We start from the raw sequence: 25,056 nt of genomic DNA, 5'->3' as shown, positions 1-25,056 counted from the left end.
AATGTAAGCGTATGGATGTGTACGCTAAATTGGAATGCTGTAGATGTAACAAATAACATATCATGTTTTGAACAGAAGCATCAAGCGGGTTAATGTAGTTGTTAGTACAGTATATTACAAACCATTTCCACTTTGCTGCATAGCAGGCTCTTGTGGTTGGAGTTCTAGCCTCTTTGATAATATTCATCCAGTCTGGCGGTAGGTTAAGGTAGCCAAACTCTAGTACTTCAGGTGCCAGATCGCCAGGTTGAGTTGACTGGGGTCTGGGTGTCTTATGTCTCCATGGCTCTGTGTGAGGAGATTTGGTGTAAGACATAGTTTTTGATGAGGAACAACTGACAGTTCCAACAAGGTTATGAACCAAGGTTGACGTGCCCACGTGGGAGCAACTAGGATTAGTGTCAGGGACGTTTGTTTGAGTTTCCGAACCACTAATGGGATGAGTGGGAGAAGCGGATAAGCATAAGCAAATATCCCTGACCAATTCATCCATAATGCATTGTCTTTGGACAATGGGTGTGGATACCTGGACGCGAAGTTTGGGCATTTTGCATTTAGGTCTGTGGCAAACAGATCTATGTCTGGGAGCCCAACATTTGAAAGAATGGGAGGAGAGCTTGAGGGTGTAGCTCCCATTCGTGGATTTGTTTTGTCTGACGACTGAGCAGATCTGCCATCTAATTGTTTACTCCTGGAAGGTGTTCCGCTAGGAGATACATTTTGTGATGTATGACCCATTTCCAGATGGTTTGTGCTAGCTGTGACAGCTGGAGAGAGTGTCCCCCCTGTTTTTGTATGTAATACATCGCAGTCATGCGTCTGTACGAATAAAGACAGTCTTGCGTACTAGATGAACTTGAAACGCTTTCAGTGGCCAAAAAAATTGCTAGCAGTGCTAGGTGATTTATATGAAGTTGTTTCTGCTGCAAGCTCCATATGCCCTGAATTGTGTGGGTTTGGAGATGTGCTCCCCAACCTGTCAATGATGCGTCTGCTGTTAAGTGCTATCTGTGGAACCGGGTCACTGAAGGGCCGCCCTATTAAACTTTTTTGAGTGTTCCACCACTGCAGAGAGCAATGGGTGCGGCCGTCTACCAACACTAGATCTGATAACAGACCCTGAGCCTGGTTCTATTAACTTGCTAAGCATTCCTGTAGGGGACGCATTTGAAGTCTTGTGTAAGGGACTATTAGAATGCAAGATGCCATCATTCCAAGTAACTGCATGAAACATACAACCTAGTAAAGAGTGTTAAGGCTGAAACTGAGACAGCAGTACTTGTATATTCGTACGCTGACCGAGTCGGTTATGCTATAGCTTTTTGTGTGTCTGTATTAGCTCCTAGATATGCTTGAGTGTTGGAGTGTTGGACAGTTAGAGATGGGATTTGGACAGATTTACTGTGAATCCCAGCTCGTGGAGCAATCACACAGTTTTTTGTGTGTGGTGTAGACAGCTGTTGGGTGAGCTGGCCTTAATGAGCCAGTCGTCAAAGTATGTGAAGACGTGACCATGTTGTCTTCGTAGATGGGCTGCGACCACTGCTAAGCATTTTATGAAAACCATGGGTGCTGTTGTTACTCCGAATGGGAGCACCTTTAATTGATAATGCTGGCCTGCTACCACAAACCTGAGGTATTTGTGGTGTGCAAGATGTATTGGGATATTTAAGTAGGAGTCCTTGAAATCCAGAGTGGAGAGAAAGTTGCCTTCCTAAAGGAGCGGAAGCACTTGTGGGAGTGTTACCATAAAAAGTAGTAAGACTGAATATACAGATTTAGGGCCATATGTATCAAGATACCCATTTGCGATTCCCAAATAGCAATTTTTAAGAAATCGCTATTTGAGAATCGCAAATGGGTATGTATGTACAAAATTGCATTTTTTTTGCGATTTCTTAGAATTCCTTAATTGCGATTAGCAAATTGCGAATCGCAATTAAGGAATACTTTCCCATTCATTTCTATGGGCCAGGAGGCCCACAGGAATGAATGGGAAGTTATTCTCAATTTGCGATTCGTAATTTGCTAATCGCAAATTGAGAATAATTTCAAGAGTGCAGGGGTGTCCAAAGGACACCCTGTTGCACCCCTGAAATATGCATGGGTGCACATGTGGCGCACATACATGCCCTAAGGGCATGTATGTGCGTCACATGGCACTTTGAAAAATGCAAAAATTTGCATTTTTCAAGGAATTTGCATCATACTACCAACTAGAAGTTGGTGGTAATTTGCGATTCCTTAAGGGCATTTTGCTAATTTTTTTTGCTACATACATTGCATTTAAGAAATCGCTAATTTTGCGATTCCTTATTTTGCACCACATTTTGCTTAATACATTCCATTTAGCAAATTTGCATTCGCAAAGGCTTTGCGAATGCAATTTGCTTGATAATATGGCCCTTAGTTCTCTGAGGTCTAATATAGGCCTGAGAGAGCCGTCCTTTTTGGGAATTAGAAAGTAGAGGGAGGACACACCTGCACCTTGGTATTGTAAAGGGACCAGTTCTATTGAACCTTTCTGCAACAAAGAGAGAACCTCTTGCTTTAGAAGGGTAAGATGTTCTTGTGACATGAGGTGTGACCTTGGAGGAATGTTTGGTGGAGTGTTTGTAATCTCCAGGCAGTAACCAGATTGGATAATTTGTAGAACCCATTTTTCTGATGTAATAGTATTCCAAATGGGCAGAAACTGGGAAAGACATCCCCTGACAGGAGTGGAATGATCGGGGGTATGGAAATTAAGTTAGTGTTTGGTGTTTGCAGGGGAAGGGACTGTTGAATTACCTCTGCCTCTTCCCTTCCCGTTGTTTCCTCTATATCCACTTCTAAAGTAACCTCTTGAAGGGGGACACTGATTGTTGCCTTTGTAAGAGGAGGAGGGGTTTCATGTAGATATATTTTTGGAGCCACCTATGTAGAAAGTGCGATAAAAGGATGCAGTGTTGGAAGGTCATTGTAAGACCCCTCAGTATCCTTTTTCATTTTTCCAGTGATGTATCAACAGCTAGACCAAAGAGGTGTTCTTTGTCAAATGGTTGGTTAAGAATAGAGGCTTGCACCTCAGGTTTAAATCCTGAAATTCTTAACCAAGCATGCCTCCGAAGCAGTATACTAGTATTTACTGCCCGGGCTGCTGTGTCTGCTGCATCTAGTGCACATCTGATAGAGGTATTCATTATTAGTTTACCCTCTTGAATAAGGTCACTAGCTCTAGATTTATCCTCATCAGGAAGAAATTCCATGAGTTTTTCGAGCTCATCATAATGAGCTTTGTCATATCTCGCTAATAGTGCTTGAGCATTCGCAATGCGCCAATGATTAGCTGCTTGTGATGCTACCCTTTTGCCTGAAGCATCAATTAATTTGGACTCTTTATCAGGAGTAGGGGCTTCACCAGTGGTTTGTGAATTAGCTCTCTTACGAGCATTATAAACTACAAGAGAGCCCAAGGACAACTGGCTTTTAATATATACAGGGTCAGTAGGCGCAGATTTGTACGTTTTCTCTACCCTGGGCATGATGACTCTTGCTCTTACAGGGTCTTTAAAGATGTCACCAGCATGATTAAGCATACCATTTGGCATTGGTAATGTTTGGGTAGCACTCTGAGATAACTTAGGTTTTTAAAAAAAAGTCTTCCTCTGAAGCCTCTTTATGTAGCTCTACCCCATGATACTGCACAGCTCTGTTAAGGAGCTCAATATATCCAATATTATCATCTGGTGGAGACTGTCTGGATGGATATAAGTCTGGGTCATTATTTGGTTGAGGGTCAGTGTCATATTGATCCCATGGGTCAGTATCTTGTGGTGCATAGTCATCTGCATCCCCATCCCCTGTATCCTGTGGGTCAGGTGATGGTGGTGGTGGTGAATGTGTGGGTGTGATGAGCAAATTTGGATAAATGGGTGAAGAAGGTGGAATATAAGGTGGAGAAGGGTTGGTACCCACATTTTTCCTTTTAAGAGGAATGTGGTATTCTTCTTGTAAGCCTATTTTCCTTTTCTCAGATAGTTTGGCCAGAATATGTCCAGTTTGTGGATTAATCACAATTTCATTTTGTTTTGGATCCAAAGGTAGAACATCGGTCCGAGGCTCTTTTGTTGAACTGCTTTCTTTAGATGCCTGATGCCTGTTTCGGCGTCAAAAGTTTTGGCTCCAATGTTTTTGGGCGCAGAAGATTTTGCCTTACTTAACACTGGCACTGACACCAGACCGTGTTTCAAATCCGACGCCGAAGGTTTCTGGTCGGCACCAGCGTGAGCACGGGTAGAGCTCGAACCGGAAGGCTGTTGTTTGTGTCTCGGCGCCGAGCCCGAAGTCGGGGCGCTCAAAACTTTTTCTTGGTGCCGACCTTGGCCCAAAGGCAGAGGTGGGACCGGAGCCTATTTATGGAGGAGATGGTAGGGGAAGAAAGTCTCTGTACTCACAATCTGTTGGCCCAGTGTGAGGTCTTCGGCATCGGAGACGGCTTCAGACATGGAGATGTGCTCCTCCTCGCATTCGGCTTTCTGCGCGTGGGATTCTTCATGTTCGGAGTGGACCTCGACTAAATCCAGTGCAGGGCTGCTTTGTTGGTGCATTTCGTGACTTTGGGCCCGACGGTCGTGGAGCAATGACCGACACGCGTCACAGTCTTTCTCGTCATGCTCCGGGGATAGGCAAAGGTTGCACACTTCGTGCAAGTCGGTGCGCAGAAACTTAGCGCGACACCCAGGATTGAACTTCAATGGAGTCCATTCCATCGACTGCTATCAACTCCGGTGTGGGTAGGCCCAACAGCCTTCCACGAATCTTCCGATCGAAAGCTGTCAAGTGTAGACGAGAAGCAGAGAAAGGGAAACACGATCAATAAACAATACCGTTGAGGGTAGTGGACTGCGTGTCGAAGGGGGCCTGAAGAACGGTGCCGAACTGGAGCGCAACAATTCACATCCGAACCAGATGGCAGAAAAAAACAATCTAACAATGGAGTTGATGCCCATGACCACTATCACCGAAAGCAGGAGTCACCTACCTCGTGACTGGAAAGACTTCTTCGAAGAAAAACAAAGTGCAAATATCCGGACCCACATTAGATGGTGATCTTTGCACAGCATATGCTCTACAGCTCATATGCCTCGAACAGATATTGCTCCACATTACGCCTTACCTGGGGAGGCGTAGCATTTTGACGCAGTCCCAGGTTTACCACTGATGGTAAATCTGAGAATGCAGCAAAATCCTCGGGTGGTGCATGGGAACACCCATGCACCACACATAGAACGCCTCGCTGAGGCAGAGTAGTGCAACGCATCAATTAGTGCTGCGTCGCATTCCTCTAGATTTAATAAGTCACGCAAGGTGGCCTTGCGTGGCAAATCTAACTTAAGAGTTGTGGCACTCTTGTGCCCTGTTGCATGGTGCAGGGGCAGCACAACTCCTACATAAATATTCCCCTATATTCAGCTTTACGGGGAAGCCATTAGGAAAGGAATGTCACCAATACAGTTAATTTGTGGTGGAGGGGGTGAGCAATCCGGAGACAATAAATCTACCATTAATAGATAAAATATGCTACCAAGGCATTGTAGATCAAAATGAAAACACCTTTTCCGTATCAACACTGTGCTGTCCTAAAAAAGAACCTACTCTGGTGACAAGTTCCTCCTATAGCCAAAATGTGTTTCTTCAAAAAGGAATGTTGAACCCTTACACACCTTTATGCGATGCTTCATCATTGGGTCCACTCTTCGCCTTGGTCATAACGCTTTGTGGGATGATCAAGACCTCTTGAATAGCTGTAGGATGAGAATTGAGAAGGTTTACAATAACACTATGGTTATTTGGGGAGAAAACTATTCGACACTGAGGGGCCGATTATGATGGCGGACGGACCTAAGTACGTCCGCCACCATAGAGTAGGAGGGACCGTCCGCAGGGGCAGCGGGGGTCCCTCCGTGAAAATTAGGATGTGACCGCCACCCTGGCGGTCACATCCTGTATTTTTAACATTGCGGCGGGTGCTGCTTGAAGCAGCACCCACCGCAATGTTAAAAATGTAAGTTGTGCATTTGCATGCACAAAGCGGCAGGCACCGCGCGGTGCCTGCTGCTTTGTTCACGCAAATGCAGGGGGGTACCATAGGTACCCCCCCATGTGCATCCCCCACCCCCCTTCACCCAGGGGGCCGCAACGGGCCCCCGAAGTGAAGGTCCGTATGCTTTTCCATGGCGGAAAAGCCGCCGTGGAAAAGCATACATCTTACACCATGCTAATATGGCTGGCGGTGTCTGATAGACACCGCCAGCCATGTTAAAGCTTTTCCGCCACGGTCGGAAGGCGACCGCGGCGGAAAAGCTGCGGACAGATTTCTAGACCCACCGCCATCCTAATATGGCGCTGGGTCTTGTGAGGCTACGCAGAGGATTTTCCGCATCCTCCGGGCCGGCGGTGGCATCCGCCAGCCCGGAGGATGCGGAAAATCCTCCATCATAATCTGCCCCTGAGTGTGGGTGTTTTAAAATGTTGTAATAGAAGTGCCTTCGCAACTTAAGCTTAAAGACTAAATTAACCAAGGGCTATTAGGACTCTGGATTCATCGTCATTGCCAATCAAAACAGGTCTGCTTTGTCCTTGTATATCTTTTTATAAATACTCATTGTATTATTTTTGTGCGTTATACAATAAAAAAAAACATGCAATTCTTGAACATTAAGTTCTCATGGTGGATAACTATCAGCAGACCTGATAGGTTTACAGCTCTTGGACTGAATGATCTATTTGATTAGAGCAGCCCCCATGCTGAGCAAGTTGTTTAATCCAGCTTATTTTGAAATTATTTGGAAATTATACTACTAATGATCCCATAAACAACTACAAATCTAATTATGTTGATGCAGACACCCTGGGCCTTGTAAATTGGTTCACCTAAACATGAATATCCATACAGTATTCTTCTTCAGGAGGGTATCTTTCTGACCTCCAGTATTTTGCTTTACCCCTTTTGTCCAACAATGCCCATGCCTATCAACCACTGCTTGTGGGTATAAGGGTATTTGTGATTTATTCCCAGTATTTTTAGGTCTGACGTTAGCCGACACCTTTTGATTTTACTAAAATTATATATATAATGTACTTACTTATAAGGGCTTTCAACCAGCCCTCTTCATCCATCAGTCTGTAGTGTCATTCCCATTATTCTTCCACCCATCAAAGCATACAGCATGGGTCAGCCATTGGCTAATATCACTCTGAATGACAGTATTCTTCCGTTTTATAAGGAGCACATCCACATATAATGCAGTTCTTTTCAGAGGCGACTGGAAATTTAAGCTAGTGGGGAGGCAGGCTACACACGCGCACACATACATACATACACATATTCACCCATCTAGATGCACACTCACTCACACCCATACTTTTACAGGTATGCATACATAGAACCAACATTCACAAGCACACACATACGCATTCACAGCAAGCACATACTAATACCCATACATTCATGCATGCACACAAACATGCACTCACAAACTAACAAAACATTTGAAAATATAGAAGAACTTACTGGGAGGAAAGGATGATCTTGGTGGCGGGAAGTACCTGGAGGATTGAAACTGACTGAAGGTCAGCCAGTGAGAAGAGTCAACAGTCCCTTACTCTTCACAGAGTGGGAGGGAGTCAGGGGAGTTGTTGACCCCACCCCACCCCAATCTGTGACAAGGTGTCACTGATTGAAATCGGCCCTGGGCACTTAATGACTTAAAACTGAAGCGCCCATGTCCAAGTCTATCTGTAATTTGCCCCTTCATCATCACAGGGTCCACCTTGAGGTGCTTTGCCAAGCTGAAGAGGTCATGCCCACAGGAATGTGAAATCCACAGCCAGGCAAAGCTCAGCTGAGGCAGTGCATGTATAGAATCTGGCAACATGACCTGAACATAAGGAGTGTCTATCAGGCTGACCTTTTGTCAGCCTGACAGACACTCTTCATTTCTGCAACAAGGTGGGGTGGCAGGGTCACTCTGTCCTTCAGGACGGGCCGCCCCTGGTTCCCTTAAGTGCCACTGACTATATGGCAACATGTGCTTTTAGAGACCCAAACATATTTTGTTCTCATAGCCAATTTTCTTTATTTCAGATCGATGTGGGTCCGGCAACTTCTCCAACTATAACGTTTTGCAAAAACCAGGTGTGTATCAGTGTGTTTTTGCTGTGAATGGGTGTGTGTATTTGCTTGTCAATGGTGGGTGCATGTGTGCATGCTTGTGAATGTATGGGTGTGTGTGAATGTAGATGGGTGAATGTGAGTATGCATGTGTGGTCCGCCCATCCCTATTTCAGTCTGCTCAAATCACTAGCCGCCACTGGCAAAAACCTTAACAAAGCAAAACAAAGCAAAAAGGCTGGCGGTCATTGCCAGACCTATTGGGTTTCTAATGCTTGTTTACTAATGGGACAATTCCAAGTCATATGAAGACAATTCCCTTCTCTTTGGTGACATCTATAACAGGCAGTTCTTGAGCTGCACTGAGGTATAATAGATTCTGTAAATCAACCAGTCAGGCCAGTGTTTGTGGAGCCACCAACACCTCCCTCCAGATTGCTAAGTTTCCCTAAGTCTTCCTCCCATTTGTCCGTCAGATTCAGAAGATTATTAGGAGTGTTACACGTTAGTGTTATTTTTGTTGTGGAGAGAAGTTCCTTCTTCAAGCATCTCAATGAGAATCTGCAGACTATACTTTGAGATAAGCTTTGTGCGAATTTGACTCACTTTTAGAGCATGTCTGAGTTGCAGGTATTTTGTAAAATTGTAGTTGATGTAATTGAAACTCCACTCATGGTGTGGTGAACTCTTAATGTAATCTTACCCTATATGTCACTTAGAGTAGATATTTGTATGCTTTAAAAACTGTGAGCTGAGCGATATGTTACAGACTGCTTTGCCCTTGGTTCACAAATAACAATGTAAATAGGAGGATCCCCTAGGAGATGGGACGTTCTAAGAGAAACAGGAAAACCTTACTGCTACTCATGTGCTATGTCTCCCTCTCGAGTGAGCCCGCAACACTTAGATGGGCACCTTACCTTTTACACATTTACTTAAAATGTTGCCGATTCTCTAAGCTCCACATCCTGAGGCATGCTGTCGGTGTCTGAATGGCAAAACACACTTGATGATGGACGGAATGTTGCACAATGGCAAAACATTCACCCCCAGTCACAGATCTGAGTTTAATCCATCGTTATTTTGCTCACCAAGCCACCCCAGTTCATACTTGGCCATATGCATATCAGTCTTGACCCTGTGCCTCATTGGAACAGTCCAGCCCGCACTGCCAAGCCATGTCTTTCCTGGACCAGAATCAAGCATCCTAGGACCGGTTTCTGGCTATCAGCCGTCTTCAGCCCGGCTTGCTTGAATCCAGTGGCAAAGTGAGCAAGGGACCCACGTCTGGGCATACCCTTTCCACATAGGGTGAACAGCAAAACACACAAGATGATGGACAGAATGTTGCACAATGGCAAAACATTCACCCCCAGTCACAGATCTGGGTTTAATCCATCGTTATTTTGCTCACCAAGTCACCCCACTGATTTGCATATGGCCATGTCTGAACTGGGGTGGAAGAGTGGGCTAAAGAACGGTGATGGTTTAAACCCAGATTTGTTGACTGGGTGTGAGTGTTTGATTGGTTCAGATGCTCTGTCCATCACCACCCCCTTTTGTACCGCTTTGTTTGCCATAAGTTAGCAGGGTATGCTCAGACGTGAGTCCCTTGCTCACTTTGCCACTGGATTCAAGCAAGCCTGGCTGAAAACGGCTGAAATGCCAGAAACCGGTCCTAGCAAGCTTGTTTCCGGTTCAGGGAAGGCATGGCTTGGCAGTTTGGGCTGGACTGTTCCCATGAGGCACAGGTTCAGACTGATTTGCATATGGCCATGTTTGAACTGGGGTGGCAGAGTGGGCTAAAGAACAGTGATGGTTTAAACCCAGATCCGTTGACTGGGTGTGAGTGTTTGATTGGTTCAGATGCTCCATCCATCACCACCCCCTTTTGTACCAATTTGTGCGCCATAAGTTGGCAGTGTATGCTCAGACGTAAGTCCCTTGCTCACTTTGCCACTGGATTCAAGCAAGCCTGGCTGAAGACGGCTGAAATGCCAGAAACCGGTCCTAGGAAGGAAGATTGTTTCCGGTCCAGGGAAGGCATGGCTTGGCAGTTCGGGCTGGACTGTTCCCATGAGGCACAGGGTCAGTACTGATTTGCATATGGCCATGTCTGAATTGCGGTGGAAGAGTGGGCTAAAGAACGGTGATGGTTTAAACCCAGATCTGTTGACTGGGTGTGAGTGTTTGATTGGTTCAGATGCTCCGTCCATCACCACCCCCTTTTGTACCGTCGGTGTCTGAATGGCCATTATTGGTTTCATTTGACATTTATTTAGCAAACATATGTTTCCAAATATTCAAAAATCCATATGCTGCAACTTGATTGAATAGAAACCATGACCTGTAACTGGTCATCTGAAACTTCCACAAGATAGCAATGGCAGACAAAAACTATGAAAAGGAAAAAAGAAAAACATGTGCTAGAGATCAGCTGGGCAACCCATACGAGAAAAATGTAGCAGCCTACATGGTTTAAACAGCTACTCTGGCTGATGTTTGTGGAAAGGAGCAAAATTATATACCAGGAACTGAATACAGAAGTCCTCATGTCATTGGTGTAGGTCACAGAACACCACCGGGGCAAATCAGGATCACCAGCCCATTTCCACAGTCTGGCTCTCTGGAAAAGGGATCTACATGGCACAGTCATGCAGCTCTGGCACTCCTTCCTCTAGGTTGACCTGGAACTCTGCACAGTAGCTTCAAGCAAATGAGCAATCAAAGCTGAAGAGCAGAGCTGTCTGCACTGCTGGACCCTATCATGGAGGTGGCTAAAGAAATTACAGCCTTAGGTCTGATGTGTGGCTCCTGTACGCAGAACCCTATGCTAAAGTCAGGTTGGGGAAGTTGGTCTCGAGGGCCTTTGGATTATAACGTGGCACCAGACAGGGATGCCCATTATCGCCGCTCCTTATCGCCATGGCGATGGAGCCCTTAGCGGTGGCCCTCAGAAAGGAAATGGCAGCCTTTGGGATCACGTTTGGAGAGGTTAACCATGTGGTGTCTATGTATGCGGACAACACACTCGTATACCTACCTCAACCAGTTTGAGCAATACCGATATTATTAGACCTTGTTGGAAAGTTCGGAGAGGTGTCAGGGTTGTGGATTAATTCCGGGAAATCGAAACTGCTCCCATTGGTGATCCTGGCTTTGACTCCTATAGAGGGACTACCAGAGGTGGGTTTCCCCCGGGTGGGGGAGCGCCTAGATACATGGTTAGAGTAGCGAAGACAGCTGAACAGTACTTGGCGCATAACATTTGGAGAGTATTCGAGGGACTCCGCAGATAGGTGCAATTTGGCAGGAGCAGCCCTTATACCTTATGGGTAGAATCGCTATAATTAAAATGATTGTTCTACCTAGGTGCATATACACGATGCAGCACTCTTTCTTTAGGATCCCTCGACGATGTTTTAAAATGCTAGATAATCTCCTTATAGATTTTTTATGGGTCACCAAGTGTAAAAGGGTTAGCCTGACCACTCTTCAGAGAACCTGGCAAAATGGGGGACTCCGCGGTGCCCTGTTTAGAATATTACTATATGCCTCACAGCTACAGTACACTGTGTATTGCATGGAGGACGATAGTAACTGGGAAAAGGTCTGCTGGCGAGGACCTTTGGAGAAAGCACACTCCCAGAGCTGTTAATGATGGGAACACGTGTACCTCCGACATGCCGGTACATTATTAGACATGTGGCAGAGATATGGGAACTCGTGATGGGCTCCTTATGTCCCGGATATGTCCTTATGAATGATTCGTCTTATATGACTTATATGTCAATAAACAGTATATCACCCGCGAGCAAGCAACGTAAACTTTCGGTTTGGGCCCAGGACAATTCCTACCGCATGGGAAAATAGCCCAGGTGTCCAGGGAGTTGTGGCCCATGTTCCAAGACAATGATAGTTATGGCTAAGGCATGGAGATTGGTGTTGCAGTTATATCGGGCAATCCGAGAAGACAGGACGGTCCAGGCACTCCTGATTCAGATGAGGTGGGACAAATTGACAGAGGACCCCATAACGGACAAAGACTGGATTAAGATTCATGAAGGGGTTAAACAAGTGAGCTCAAACACCAGCTTCAAATTAATACAATTTAATTTTGTTCATAAGACATTTCTCCCCTCAAGATATTACATAGAATTTACCCGGACCGGTTGGGGTTCTGTCCCAGATGCGGGAAAGAGGATGCTATTTTTATACATATGGTATGGTCCTGCTCAGAATTACAGACTTATTGGATGGACGTCCTGACTGCTCTCTGGGTGGAGAAAGGGGTGGGCAATAACAAGGGATATCCAGGAAGTGCTGCTAGGCTTATTTCCCCGACCTAAAAACAAAAAGCTCCGTAGAAGATTCGTTCTTCTGGGGTTGGTACTGGCAAAAGGTGGGATAGCTATATGGTGGTTGAACCGCAGACCACCCCGAGTGACAAAATAGGTGCGAGATATGAAAGAATGGGGGACAGCCGAGGTATTGCGAATGCAGCAAACTAGGTGTGATGAGAAGCTAGAGGATGATTTACAAGCATGGAGGGCAATGTTGAGAGATTTGCAAAGTGAAGAACCCTGTGGTACACCTCAAAGTGGGGAAACGGAGAATGATCAGGCAGGGAGCAGGCCGGACGGGAACTTACAGGAATAGTAAGATACTTAACCCGGGAACTACAGTCAGTACAACATTGCAGACGTGGGAAGCTAGAAAGATAGATGGAAAGGGCACAACCAGACATAGAAGGGAGGGGGAGTGTAGTTAAGGGAGGGGGGTAACGTTTCTTGTTCTTTTTTCATAGCTTTATCATTGGACATTTGGAGAATATGACTCGAAACGGCAACTTGAGAGGGTGGGTGTCAGCAGGGGTAAAAATTATTCAAAAGGTTTTTTTTTTTAATACTAAATGATACTACATGTACATGATGTATATGTATACCCAATCCTCAACTCCTTTTATGGGTGTCTTTAGAATAGATGAGCAATATTATATGTATCCGGAAATGTCTATTCTGTATATGATGCTGTGTTTTCTATCAATAAAAATATGTAAAAAAAATACATTACTATAAGTCTAGTCCTACTGGCCCAATTTACTATTCTGTTACAATGCATAAAGGGAAAACCATCCTCTACCTCTTTTACACTTCATCCTACATCTTTCACCTTACCTTTCAGATCAATTTTATTTTCAGAAGCCGTTCCAGTTTTCTGCTCAATGTTAAGTTTTGCATCCATCTTTAGCGTTCCTAAGCGGGTTAGCATTTGAACAGGGTCAAATATTTGTCCCCTGCCTTTAATATTCTCTAGAACCTTCAGGCATTTGTAGGAAGTAAGTTCACTAATGTTTTCTTCAAGGTACAGGAGAAAGAGACTCAAGTCATCGTAAAACTCTGAATGGAACTGAAGGACATCGAATGCAGGTAGAATTTCATACACTTTAAGCACATCAGACTTCTTTCTGAATGGCTTGAACATACTCAAGAGGACCAAAGGCATCAGAATCACATACACAATTAAGTTAATATAGCTGAGAAGCTGGAAGACTCCAACTGCAATAAGCTTGCATTGAATTAATGGAGGAAGCGAGGTGTCATTCTTTAAGATCCCAGATCTGATGTTGCAGGTGAACTCATCAATCAAAGAGAACACACTGATGTAAAATCCTAAATAGATGCACGCCAGCAGGATAACAAGGAATGTCAACAATCGACAGAAGAGGTACTTAATTATTAGATTCCGGGAACCTTTCTTCGTCTTCAGATACTGCTCCACCAAGGGATATTTAGAGTGGCTTTCTGATATTTCCCATAAGCTAAAGGAATAGGAAAAGAAAGTTATTAGCCGATATGCAAATCTTATTTCCTACGACTTAGACACATTTGTGAGATTCAAAAATATTATTCAATGTATATTTTTTATTAAAATGCTGTATTTCAGATTTTCTAAACAATAGTACAGAGCAGGCAAAAGTAAACAAGGTAAATCTATTATTATGTAATAATCTATATGACCCATAAAAGAAACACCATCAGGATAAAATATGACAAGAGAAAAAGACATAGTTCAAGCATAAAAGCCATTGAAAGCTAACCACAAATCACCATATCAGGAAATTTGATTCATTTTATAGCTTTAAGTTAAAGCTCAGTTTATCCTAACAAATCCAAAATCGAATCTTTTGTGTTGGAGAGCTGTGGTCACTGTCAACTGCTATGGGTGTGGAACAGATATGCCGGTTTAGGATATGAGCATACGGCAAGGAAGAGAAGGTGCTATAGTACGCAACTTTATCTCCATTATTAGAAGGGAGCTTGGGTATGGGGCAGTGGGGCAGTGGGGGTGCTGAGGTCTGATTTGTTGGCTTTACATAGTGTAGACAGAACTTACAGTGGATTGGTAGATGAAAGAAAGTAATATGGCCATATTGGGGATTGAATAACAAGGGACAAGAAAGAATGACAGGGAACATGGAATACAGAACTTGGTCCTGCAAAAAATGTCTGCTGGAAGGAGTATGTATAGTAGAATCTGGGGGGACCGCAAGAACAGTATGGGGTGTCTGTACCAGATGAAGGTATAGGCACAGACTGAACTACTTAACCCTCAATTATATTACAACATTTAACAGAGGAGCAAGTGATTTTAGTGAACTGCAGATACAACTCAGAAATTTGCATGACTGAAAGATTCCATCTATTAATCCGTTTTTTACAGAGAATTCAAACCTCTTTTGGGATAGTTATGGCAGATATTGACAACTAGTCTTTGGTGCTGAAACAGGCACACTGCACTCAAGATACTCCCACAATATTCTGCTGGATATAAGCACAAGTAAGTTGCCTAGTCTGAACCTACCATTACGGTACACAGGTTGCATCGGTCAGGAGGATTTCTTTTGCATCACCTTCTCTTCTGTGGATGTAGAGATTTTCCTACTATGATAAGGGACGATTAACAACTACATACAAACTGAATGTATTCATTTCTTCCAGTTCAGGGGAGGTGGATCTAGCTCATATCTGTCCTCTATTTGGGGCCTTACAGATGATCGGTTCTTCCTACCAAAGGCTGTCAATTCTATTAGTATGATCCTTATGAGAATCCCTAAATATTTTAATTGTAGGAACCTCGACTTTAGGCTCCTTTTGAGGCTTGTGATCCTGTGAAATGGACCAATTCTTCTATAATGTACAAACTTGTAAGATTACAAAAATAGGCACACTTGTGCAATGCACGTTAATACTGTACAACAACTAATGTAAATTCATGTAGCCCCTGACACTGTTTATGTCTGCACAGGAAATGTATGAATTGTATAGACCACTATAAATCTTTGCAATGTGTAGACATATCTACATATTTAGAGATTATGTGAATTTGGCACAGAGTCGTAAATCTGGAGATGCTAGGTGTAGCTAGACCTGAGAACGCCCGGAGCGGTCCCTGCGTTTTCAGCTCCTCAGCAGACTCATTGAAGAGCAGGGGGTGCTGGCGAATCCGTGGATTGCACCCCGCAAGAAGGCACCACACTGGAGAGCAGGGGCTTGGCGATTGAAGTTTCGATGGCAGGTGAGAGCTTGGGGAGGTTGCAGCCCCCAAAACTTGTGCCGCCAAGGGTTGACTGAATTGCTACGCCACTGGATGCTAGTTCGGATGAGCCCTTCGTCCAGAGGAGGAAAATAAGCAAATTCAAAATGTATGAGCTATGAGCTAGAGTAGACATTCGGAGAAAGCAATTGAACAGAAGGGTTGTAAACAAATGGGGTTACCAACTACCAAGGAAGCTCTGGACTTTTAAAGAATTGAAACGCAGACCTAAACATATTACACTCTTGGTGATAATATTTCCTCTTTACTTGGGGTGAATGAATACTAGAACACTGCAAGAATGGCTTCCTTTTTTGCTGGGGTTACCAGTGGCGGCCGGCACGGCTCGTGGGTGGCGAGGTGGGTGCGCGGGGCACAATGTAAAAAGAAAATGAACACTTTCCTTGTCGCGGGGTCCCGCGTCACTGCTCCTGCTCTTCTCTGGAGAAAAAGGAAGCACAGCCATGCTCCCCTGACCAATCACAACGCTGCAATGCAGCATTAGGATTGGTAAGCACCCCAGCTCCCCATTGGTCTGAGTGTCGTGGTTCGACGCTCAGTCCAGGGAATGGGGGTTTGGGCAAGATCTCCACGCAGGCTGTAATGCAGTCTGTGTGGAGAACAGGGAAAGTGTGCATGGCTGTTTGGCCGGTCTCAGAGGGCCGACCAAACATTCATGTGCAGTTAGGAGAGGACAAACCACTCCTCCTCCCCTGCCCAGCTCCGAAAGCAGAGCAGCCACGCCAGCAAAGCAGCACGGAAACATAAAATGATAATAACTTACAGTTATTATCATTTTATATTTCTTTTATTTGCACTGCATAAAAGCAGTGGGGTGACGCTCCTTCGCCATAGCGGAGGAGCCGCCACTGGGGGTGACTAATGTTTGGTGGCAGCTAACTCATAGTCAAGGAGCACAAGCGTTTTTACCTGCACACCTAGTTGGCGAGGGTGCCTACTTGCACTCCAATGGTAATCTGTGCAGTCTACATTGACTGGTACCCTCCTTCACTCTAAATATAGGAAGTACTTCAAGCACTCCATTGGAGGTGGAGTTATAAACCCGGCAGCCAATAGCTTGAGGCAAGACTGTAGTAGCCTTCTGGATGGAGCCAAAGCTTACACTGTGTATTATTTAAAGCACGGATGACAATTGGTCAAGGAAACAGCTGCGTTTTTAGACCAGACATAACACCCAAGAGGCTGTACACAGACCGGTGGCCCAAAAAATGGTAGAACGTTTCATAGGCTGTGAAAAAATAACTGAAGAGCTCTACGCCTAGGATAATGCCAGATGAGCAGATACCAATGGACACGAGGCAAATATTTCATTGGTAGAAAGAATGATACAGATAACAAGAGCAGGACATATGGAACCCTACCAAATACAAAGTGCAAGTGAAAAGCAAGGAATATTAGAAGTTAGAAATTTGATAGTTCCAGATTACCTCACAGACTAATGCAAACTACAGTGTGGTATGGGTAAAAGGAGAGGAGACAGTGGGCATAAACATGTACCTGGACTACACGTTATTTCTCTCCCATATAGGAGACTAAAACCACTGTATGCAATTACGTTTCTCAAACATAAAAACCACCTTAAGATCCCCAAAATCTTAACATTCCAATAAATAAAACTAAACAAAAACCAGAGAATCAAACAAGTTATGAACGTCGAAATAATTCATTAGAAAAGCCAGTGGAAAAGAAGCAGTGTGTTAATTTAAAATGAGGTCTTTAAAAAACACTATGCACTGGGAAATGTGTCCCTCAAAAAGAAAATGAAGCATAAACTCGTACCTCTGAGCAAGTTTTTCGATTACAGGAGATATGCTGCTACTGTCACTCTTATCACCTCCTTGGATGGTGTTGGCAGCTTTCATAGCCCTGTTGTAGGCCTTGTCCAGCTCTTCCATAATAAATTTCAGATCAGCGGAAAGGTGTGGAGCGGCGGTAAAGCGCCAGATCAGAGACGGGAGGTACAAGAGGATTGCCACAAAGAAAAGAATGTATGGAAAGAACTGCAAGGAGGAAGAAGCAAGCGCTGATCACATAAGACAGGTCATAGAGAAAAGAACAATTCAACTATTTGCAAGTTTCAATGTCTAGTTGTACCTTACTGTGTCATACTCCTGTAATACAGGTCCAGTAGTCCTCCTTGGCCTTACTTACAGGACACGCCCTGGACTATAAGGACTGCAGTGAAATTCACGCTCTGCCACTGAAAATGTGACATGGGCGTTCCCCACTTAGTCCCCATCACTTAGGTCTGTACAGCATAAGCTCCATTTTCCCACTACATTAATGACTTATGCCTGTAAACATTTAGAAGGGCAGGCGAACTGATGGTATGCTATAATGAGCTGAATGAATGACAGTACAAGAATGACTACAATAAGCATGTTAAACATACTTTCTGCAGGCTAGCTCTCTGTTCTAAAATATCAGACGTTTTACTAAGACTGAAAACGCCAGCGCCAGTACGTATAAAAGAGGTTGGCCAGATTTTTTTTTGTAAGTGTATTAGACATTTAAACAACGGTACATAACAATAAAAAGAAAAAAAATTGAAAATATAACGGATATTGTAAAAAAACAGGACGCAGTAAAAGTATTGTAAATAGTAAGAGACAGAGATTACTTAAAATTCTAATTATAGCAAAAACAATATATATATCTACTGCTGCAGAAATAAAGATAGTAGGTAAAATAACAGCATTGATAAGGTGTAATAAAGGGGAAGGAAAGAAGGAAAAGGATGGGTGGGACAAGAGAAGGACAAAAGTTCATCAGTCTAATATGCAAATGTATATAGAACATATATAATAAACTGTAGACATATTATAAAATGATAAATCAGTACTTACTATAACAGTAAGCTCTATAGATGAAAACAGAGGAAGCTAAGCATCATAATTCAAAGCGGCTTTCATACCTCAGAAGCAGTTAAGAGTCGTTTACTAGCAAGTAAACTAGAATTTGATAAAAAAGTAGTAACTGGATTGGGAAACAACCTTTACAACACAGTCATTACATTGCACTACCTTTACAACGCAACATCCTTTACATTGCATGCCATTACAGTGCAGCCATTACATCGCATTTCACTATAACGCATGTCATTACAATGCATGTAATTACAATGCATACCATTACAACGCATAGTTTTTACCCTTACACTATCCAACACTTACCCTACTGTTGCACTCACTAGAGTGGGAATAGTAATTTTTACCGCTACACTATCCAACACTTACCCTACTGTTGCACTCGCTGGAGTGAGAATAGTAATTTTTACCCCTACACTATCCAACACTTACCCTACTGTTGCACTCACTGGAGTGGGAATAGTAATGTTTACCCCTACACTATCAAACACTTATTTTAAATGCAATTTAATGGTATGCGTTGTAATGGTATGCATTGTAACGGTATAAAGCGATGTAAAATCATGCGTTGTAATGGATGGTGCGTTGTAAAAACTGCAATGTAAAGGCATGCGATGTAAATGTTTGCGTTGTAACGACATACATTCACTGGAATCCATCATATATCTCTCTTTATAACTAAGGACATTGCGGAAACAAAATTAGAGTCCAGTCTGTGATTGAAACATACAGCATGTCACCAAGATTGGAAAGTAATATCATGCACATGTTTCCAATTAGATGTATTAAGTTGGAAGGCAGCAGCTAGTAGCAAGTCAATCAATTTGCGGCCTTGAGGAAATGTAGACCAGTCTTGGGCAATACTACCTAGAAAAATATTAGAAAATGAAAAAGGTATATTGAATTTAAAAACCATACCTGTATCCAAAATCGATTAAGATGAGGACATTCCAAAAGCATATGTTTTAAGTCTGTGTTATGGCAATGACAGGTCCAACAAGACGAGTCTGAATCTTTGGGAAAACGATTCATATTTATAGGAGTAAATAATAAATGATGATATATGAAGTAAGAGTATGTAATGTATTTGCAGCTTTAGTAGATATATGAATCTTAAACCAAATTCTTTTCTACAAACTAAGAGGGCAACAGTTTGATCAGTTGGTTTCCCATGCTAACTCGAGTTTTGATTTAGGCCTATCAGTAAAAGAATGAATGAATGTATAAATAGAGGAGGCCTTAGGATTGGTGTATAATAATGAAAGTAAGTCAGCAGAGATGGGAGTAGAATGAGTTGGTTGAGACAATGTAGATATTAAATGGTTTAAAGATGAGCAAAGAAGCTCGTATTGTTTCAGAGAGGAGGAAGATAAGAAGAACTTATCTTTGAAGAAACTACCATATTGAGAAAAGGATTGGATTTGGTCGTTTCCAATGAGATGGGATACCAAACGGATGCCTCTATTTCTTCAAGTACTCCTATATACAGGGTGGTCATTAATTTGAAGGTTATGCCAAAGAGATTGTTGTAGAAAATTAAAAGCAGAGACATGAGCAGAGGGAAATTAAGGAGATACAACAAGGTGTGAATAAGCAAGAACAGAAGTACGTAATTGGGAAATCTTTGTCACAAATGACAATAATTCTGTGAAATCAAATGGAGCAACTAACGATTTTTCTAAAAGAGACCATAAAGGAGATTGGGAGGATTGATTGAGATTAAGCCACTGCAACAATTGTTTTAAGGACAAAGCATGATGATACTGCTGAAATTTCTGAAGCTAAGGCCTCCTCCGGACTTAGTTTTCTTTAAGGTTGATAAGGCTTTTCGAGGCACTTTCCCTTTCCATAAAAAGTTTGAGAGTAGTCAGTCTATTTTTTTAAAATAAGAGTCCGGAATATGCGTTGGGATCATTGAAATAGCATATAGTATTATAGATGATAGCATCATCTTGACTGAATCTAATCTGCCCAACCAAGAAAGAAATAGCGTGTTACAGCTTGAAATTGTATTGATGATAGGATTAAAATCTACTTTAATTGTGTTTTTAATAGTTTTAGTAGTCCATATTCCAAGATGTTTAATTTTACTAGGTTACCAAGTCAAATCTACACAGTCAAATAGCTATTTAGTTCAGTAAAGATTTAAAGGTCAAATTACATATTTACAAGTATTTAATCGTTAACCTGATAATTGTGGAAATATTGAAACCTGCTCTTGGAAGGCTGGAAGAGTTTTAGAAGGGTTAGAACAGAATTGTGGGATATCATCAGCATAAATAGACATTTTGTTCTCTTATTTGAAATCCAGACATTCTTGGGTTTTGTCAGATCTTAGATAAGAAGAGTTCAACAGAACTGTTTTTAAGTATGGTCTAACCAATCTGGACATCAGCAGTGGAGCTAGCAGCCCCAAAGTCCTAAGACAGACCTCGGGTGAGTGCTGTGCAGAAGACTTAGATAGGGGGTGTCTCTCTGAAGTCATCTAAGCCGTCTTTTTTTATAGACTGGATGGATTATTTTCTCTTTGCATATGAAAGATTATGTAAGATTACCCTTGTCTGCAGGATCTAGCTAGAGGCCCTCACTTAAAGTGAAAGCGGTGTCTCCAATTATTCTGTATTATTTTGTGAGCTTTGCCATCTGCACCTACACTTGGCCTCACTTTTAGGATATGTACTGTTTCTGGAACTTTTATCATAAGGCACACTATTATACTTGAAAATGTATCATACTCAGCTCTTTTCATGAATGGTTTCTAGTTTCAAATTATCCTAAAGCTTTGGAACAATGTTCAGTTGTTATTTGCAAGCTTGGCTATATCCAGGTTAAAATGATGAGCACAATCAGTCTTGTGTAATCAAGAACTGTTTGCTATATTTGTTATGTATTTTTCCTGAATCTTTTCAAACTCTGAGGAAGAACGTCTGCTAAGATATTTTTACTGTACAATGAAATGGATTACATTCACTTTCCTGTGTTTTATACCATTATCCACTTCATTGGCCATTTTTTCTCACAAAGTTAATTTTTCTCTATTTTTTTTATTTACAAATATTGTCCTCACATCCTTACTTGTGATATTCTTTTGTTAATTCCATGTTTTTTTCCATCTGAATTTTTGTTATCATTACCATCAATCCGTCTTTTGCCTCATTCTGTTCCCTTTAATATTACATGGCAGAAAAATTGCAGGGCTTGTCTTATCTTTAGTTTATTCACTCTGACCATTATGACAATTAGCATATATTTCAGTATCACAGTGTGCTTCCTGGCTCTTAAAAGGTTCAATGTATTTGTATATTCCTTCAGTCTCAATGGCACACACCACTGTTCTCTGAAATGGCCACTGCTCCTTATTACATGATTTCCCCAACTTGCTGATGCCATAATCCAAGCTCCCTATATACACATTGCTCTATAAACGGATATACCATTAGAGCAATGAAAGTAAATGCAAAATAGCTCAGAATAATATGAAGCGTCTTTACTGCTATCATACATACAGCCCACATAGGTAAAGCAAGCTTGTGTTATTTGCAACATTGACCCTTTGACATACACTTCATGGGTACAGAAGTTCATGTTGACTATGAACCACAGATGAAAGGGTAACCTATCCTGCACACAGTGTTCAATCTGTATACAACTGTTCAGGGAAGATCAAGTTCCTCCAGATACCCAAGCCTTGTTACATAACTAATGTTCTATTACAGACACTACCTGTATCTTACACCAGAAATTCACAGTTACTGCATTGAGAAATAAAGTGGAGATAAATAGAAACGTTTGTAATGTTAACAGTGTTTACTCTATGGAGAGTGTTTACTCTGTACCACAGTGTGTTCAGACAGTGAAAATGTCATGAGAAATACACCACAGAGTATTACAAAGTATCTCCTAAGCACAGTGTATGCTATGCTGTATTTGTCCAAAGAGACTATTCAATTAAAATAACCAAGGTCTAAAGGTGCTAAAGATCAAAATATCTACAGCCTTCACACTGATGTGAAAACTTTACAGATAGCTCATCTTTTGAAGCAAAACAAGCATGTGCACATAGCTTAATACCTGGTGCACACTGTCTTCTACCTTATGAAGAAATTGTCATGCTGACATAATTCTGGCAAATAACTAAAGAGTGCTTACAATACTTAGCATGTTATATGTAGAATCTTTGCAGTGTTGCAAACTTTTTCTAAAGAGCCTAAAAACTTGTGTGGGAACATAATGGATACAATTAGACAACTGTCCCCTGCGCACAGGGTTACTCTTCAATGCAAACATTTTAATGACTTCAATACCTCAGCACACCTATGATGCATTAGTAGCACATGTTTTTTGGAAACAATTACACCCATTAGCTGGATCCTGGCAGTACAAAAATAGGTAAAAAAGTAATATGGTAGTTTCTTGCCTCTATGTAAACTATAACATAAATTAGCATACTCATTTGATGTTATCAATGATGTAATTTGAGATGTCATCAGTGATGCATTGGAAACATGTCATGAGTAATTTCATATGTGAGATCATAAGCATTGCATGGCGGGGAAGCAAGTTATAGTTAGCTCTCCTAACTGTAACTGCTGAATTTCAATATTTTTTTAGTTTAAAACAAAAATATTAAAGTTGTCACTGATATGTTCACCTAACTATAATGTTACTTTAACCTTTGTTTTTTTTAGTGAATTTCTAAGAGTTTTTGTTTCAAAAAACAAAAGCAGATCTTCTTACCTCACCTAACTATAACATTGCTTTAACCGTTGTTTTCTCCAGTGAATTTCTAGGGTAGTTTTAACATTAAGTAATATTTTATTACCATACGCACAGTCAACCCCGCCTATGGTAAAATCCCCAGCAGGCAGCTAACCCCACACGGTGTACTGCCTTTCCTGTGTGCAGCATAAGCTTTGCCTTCAGGTTCCCATTGATCCCATCTGGGACTAAATACAAGAACAAGCATTTACAATGCAATGGTCTCGGGAGTATTAAAGGAAGAGATATTGGCATTGCTCCTGACATTTTTTTTTTTTTTTTTTTTTAAATCTTAAATAAATGGCATTGTCATTTAAATTGCCAATAGCTTAATCGTTAAGTAAATGTCCTAAGGCCTGAAAAGGATATGCTGTCAGGCCATGGAGGTGGCCTGTGTGTACTGAACGCAGATGGACAAAACAAGTAAACTATACAGAAAATGTAAAATAATGGTAAAGGCGTAGAATGTGGTGTGTCATGGGTGAGTGAAAAACACTCATCACTGAGAGCAATCACCTTCTGCGACAGACCCCCACTCACCGGTCTGGCAGGGTTCCTCTGGTCTGCGGGCGGGCTCTCCCCTCACTCAGGGAGCCTCTCTGTTCTGGCGGCCAGTGCTCCTTGCTGACGGCTGCTGGGGCGGGGAGCATTGCCGGTCTCCCTCTCCACACGGGGGACCGGCGATGGGCGGCAAGGTTTCTCCAAACACACGCAGGAGCGCGGGGTAGGCACCCGTGGCTTCCTGATTCCGGTTCGCTGGCGGCCCCGCCCACGTCCTCGGCGGGGCTGCCTGACTTCCTGCTGCTGGCCGGGAATCCTCTGGGGCACAAACAACATTATTGGAGAGAGTGCAGGGTGACATGACCCCTCGTTGCCGACGTGCACACAATGAGTCTGACCCTCACAAAAGAACCAGCGTGAAAACCTGCCTTGGCCTCTGGATGCAAGGGCAGAAATGGCTGTCGCAAAGCGGCGAAATTTTCGGAATCGGAGGCATGTTTTTTGCTGAGTGACAGATGACGTCACAGATAGAAAGAACGCAAAAAACACGCCCCCGAATCTGAAAAAGACGGGGCTTGGACCGAGTGACGCCCCTCTCCTCCAATGGCTGGCCAGCATTTACTAGGCCAGCCAATGGAGAAGAGGGGCGGGTTCCAAGCCCCCTCTAAGAAACATTAAATCTTCGGGCTCCACCCACACTGCTTACAGCAGTGCGACGGAGTCCTCGACCTAAAAAAGGAGAAGGGGCATGCTGCCTCCCTACTCGAGCCTTATTAGACCCCACGGGTCTTATTACCTGGGGCGATATATTTACAAAAGGGGAGGGGGATGTAGTACCAATCCCCAAGCCTCATTACGCCCTGGAGATGCCATCCCCCAGGGCCTTATGTATTTTAAAAGGGAAGAGGACTTTGTGGATTCCCCTCCCTGAGCCTGATTAAGCCCTGGCTGGACCTCATGAGCCAGGGCTGTATTTTTGTTTTAAGTAGAGGGAGACGCATGACCCCTGCCTGAGCCTTAAAAAGACCCTGGGGACCCCATCTCCCAGGGCCACTGTTTGTTTTCGAAGTGGAAAGGGACTGCGCAACCCCACTTCCTGAGCCTAGTATGGCCCTGGGGACTTCATTCCCCATGGCCATATATATTTTAAAGGGCAGG

The 25,056-nt window shown here is 42.9% G+C and overlaps 1 protein-coding gene across 1 annotated transcript in view; it reads right to left on the bottom strand.

Moving 5' to 3' along the window:
• Nucleotides 1-25,056, bottom strand: part of LOC144773726 (pannexin-1-like) — a 196,072-nt gene that overhangs the window by 4,805 nt on the left and 166,211 nt on the right. Inside the window, exons 3-5 of the mRNA XM_078658867.1 lie at nt 17,552-17,772; nt 13,333-13,976; nt 5,706-5,786 (exon numbers count right to left, since the gene is read on the bottom strand). Coding sequence (XP_078514993.1) covers nt 5,706-5,786; nt 13,333-13,976; nt 17,552-17,772 — 946 coding nt within the window. The remainder of the gene's footprint in view (nt 1-5,705; nt 5,787-13,332; nt 13,977-17,551; nt 17,773-25,056) is intronic.

Source organism: Lissotriton helveticus, chromosome 8, assembly GCF_964261635.1.
Source record: "Lissotriton helveticus chromosome 8, aLisHel1.1, whole genome shotgun sequence".
In the NCBI taxonomy this organism is placed as follows: Eukaryota; Metazoa; Chordata; class Amphibia; order Caudata; family Salamandridae; genus Lissotriton; species Lissotriton helveticus.
Note: the sequence above shows the minus strand (reverse complement) of the source record. Positions and strands in the feature narration are given on the sequence as shown.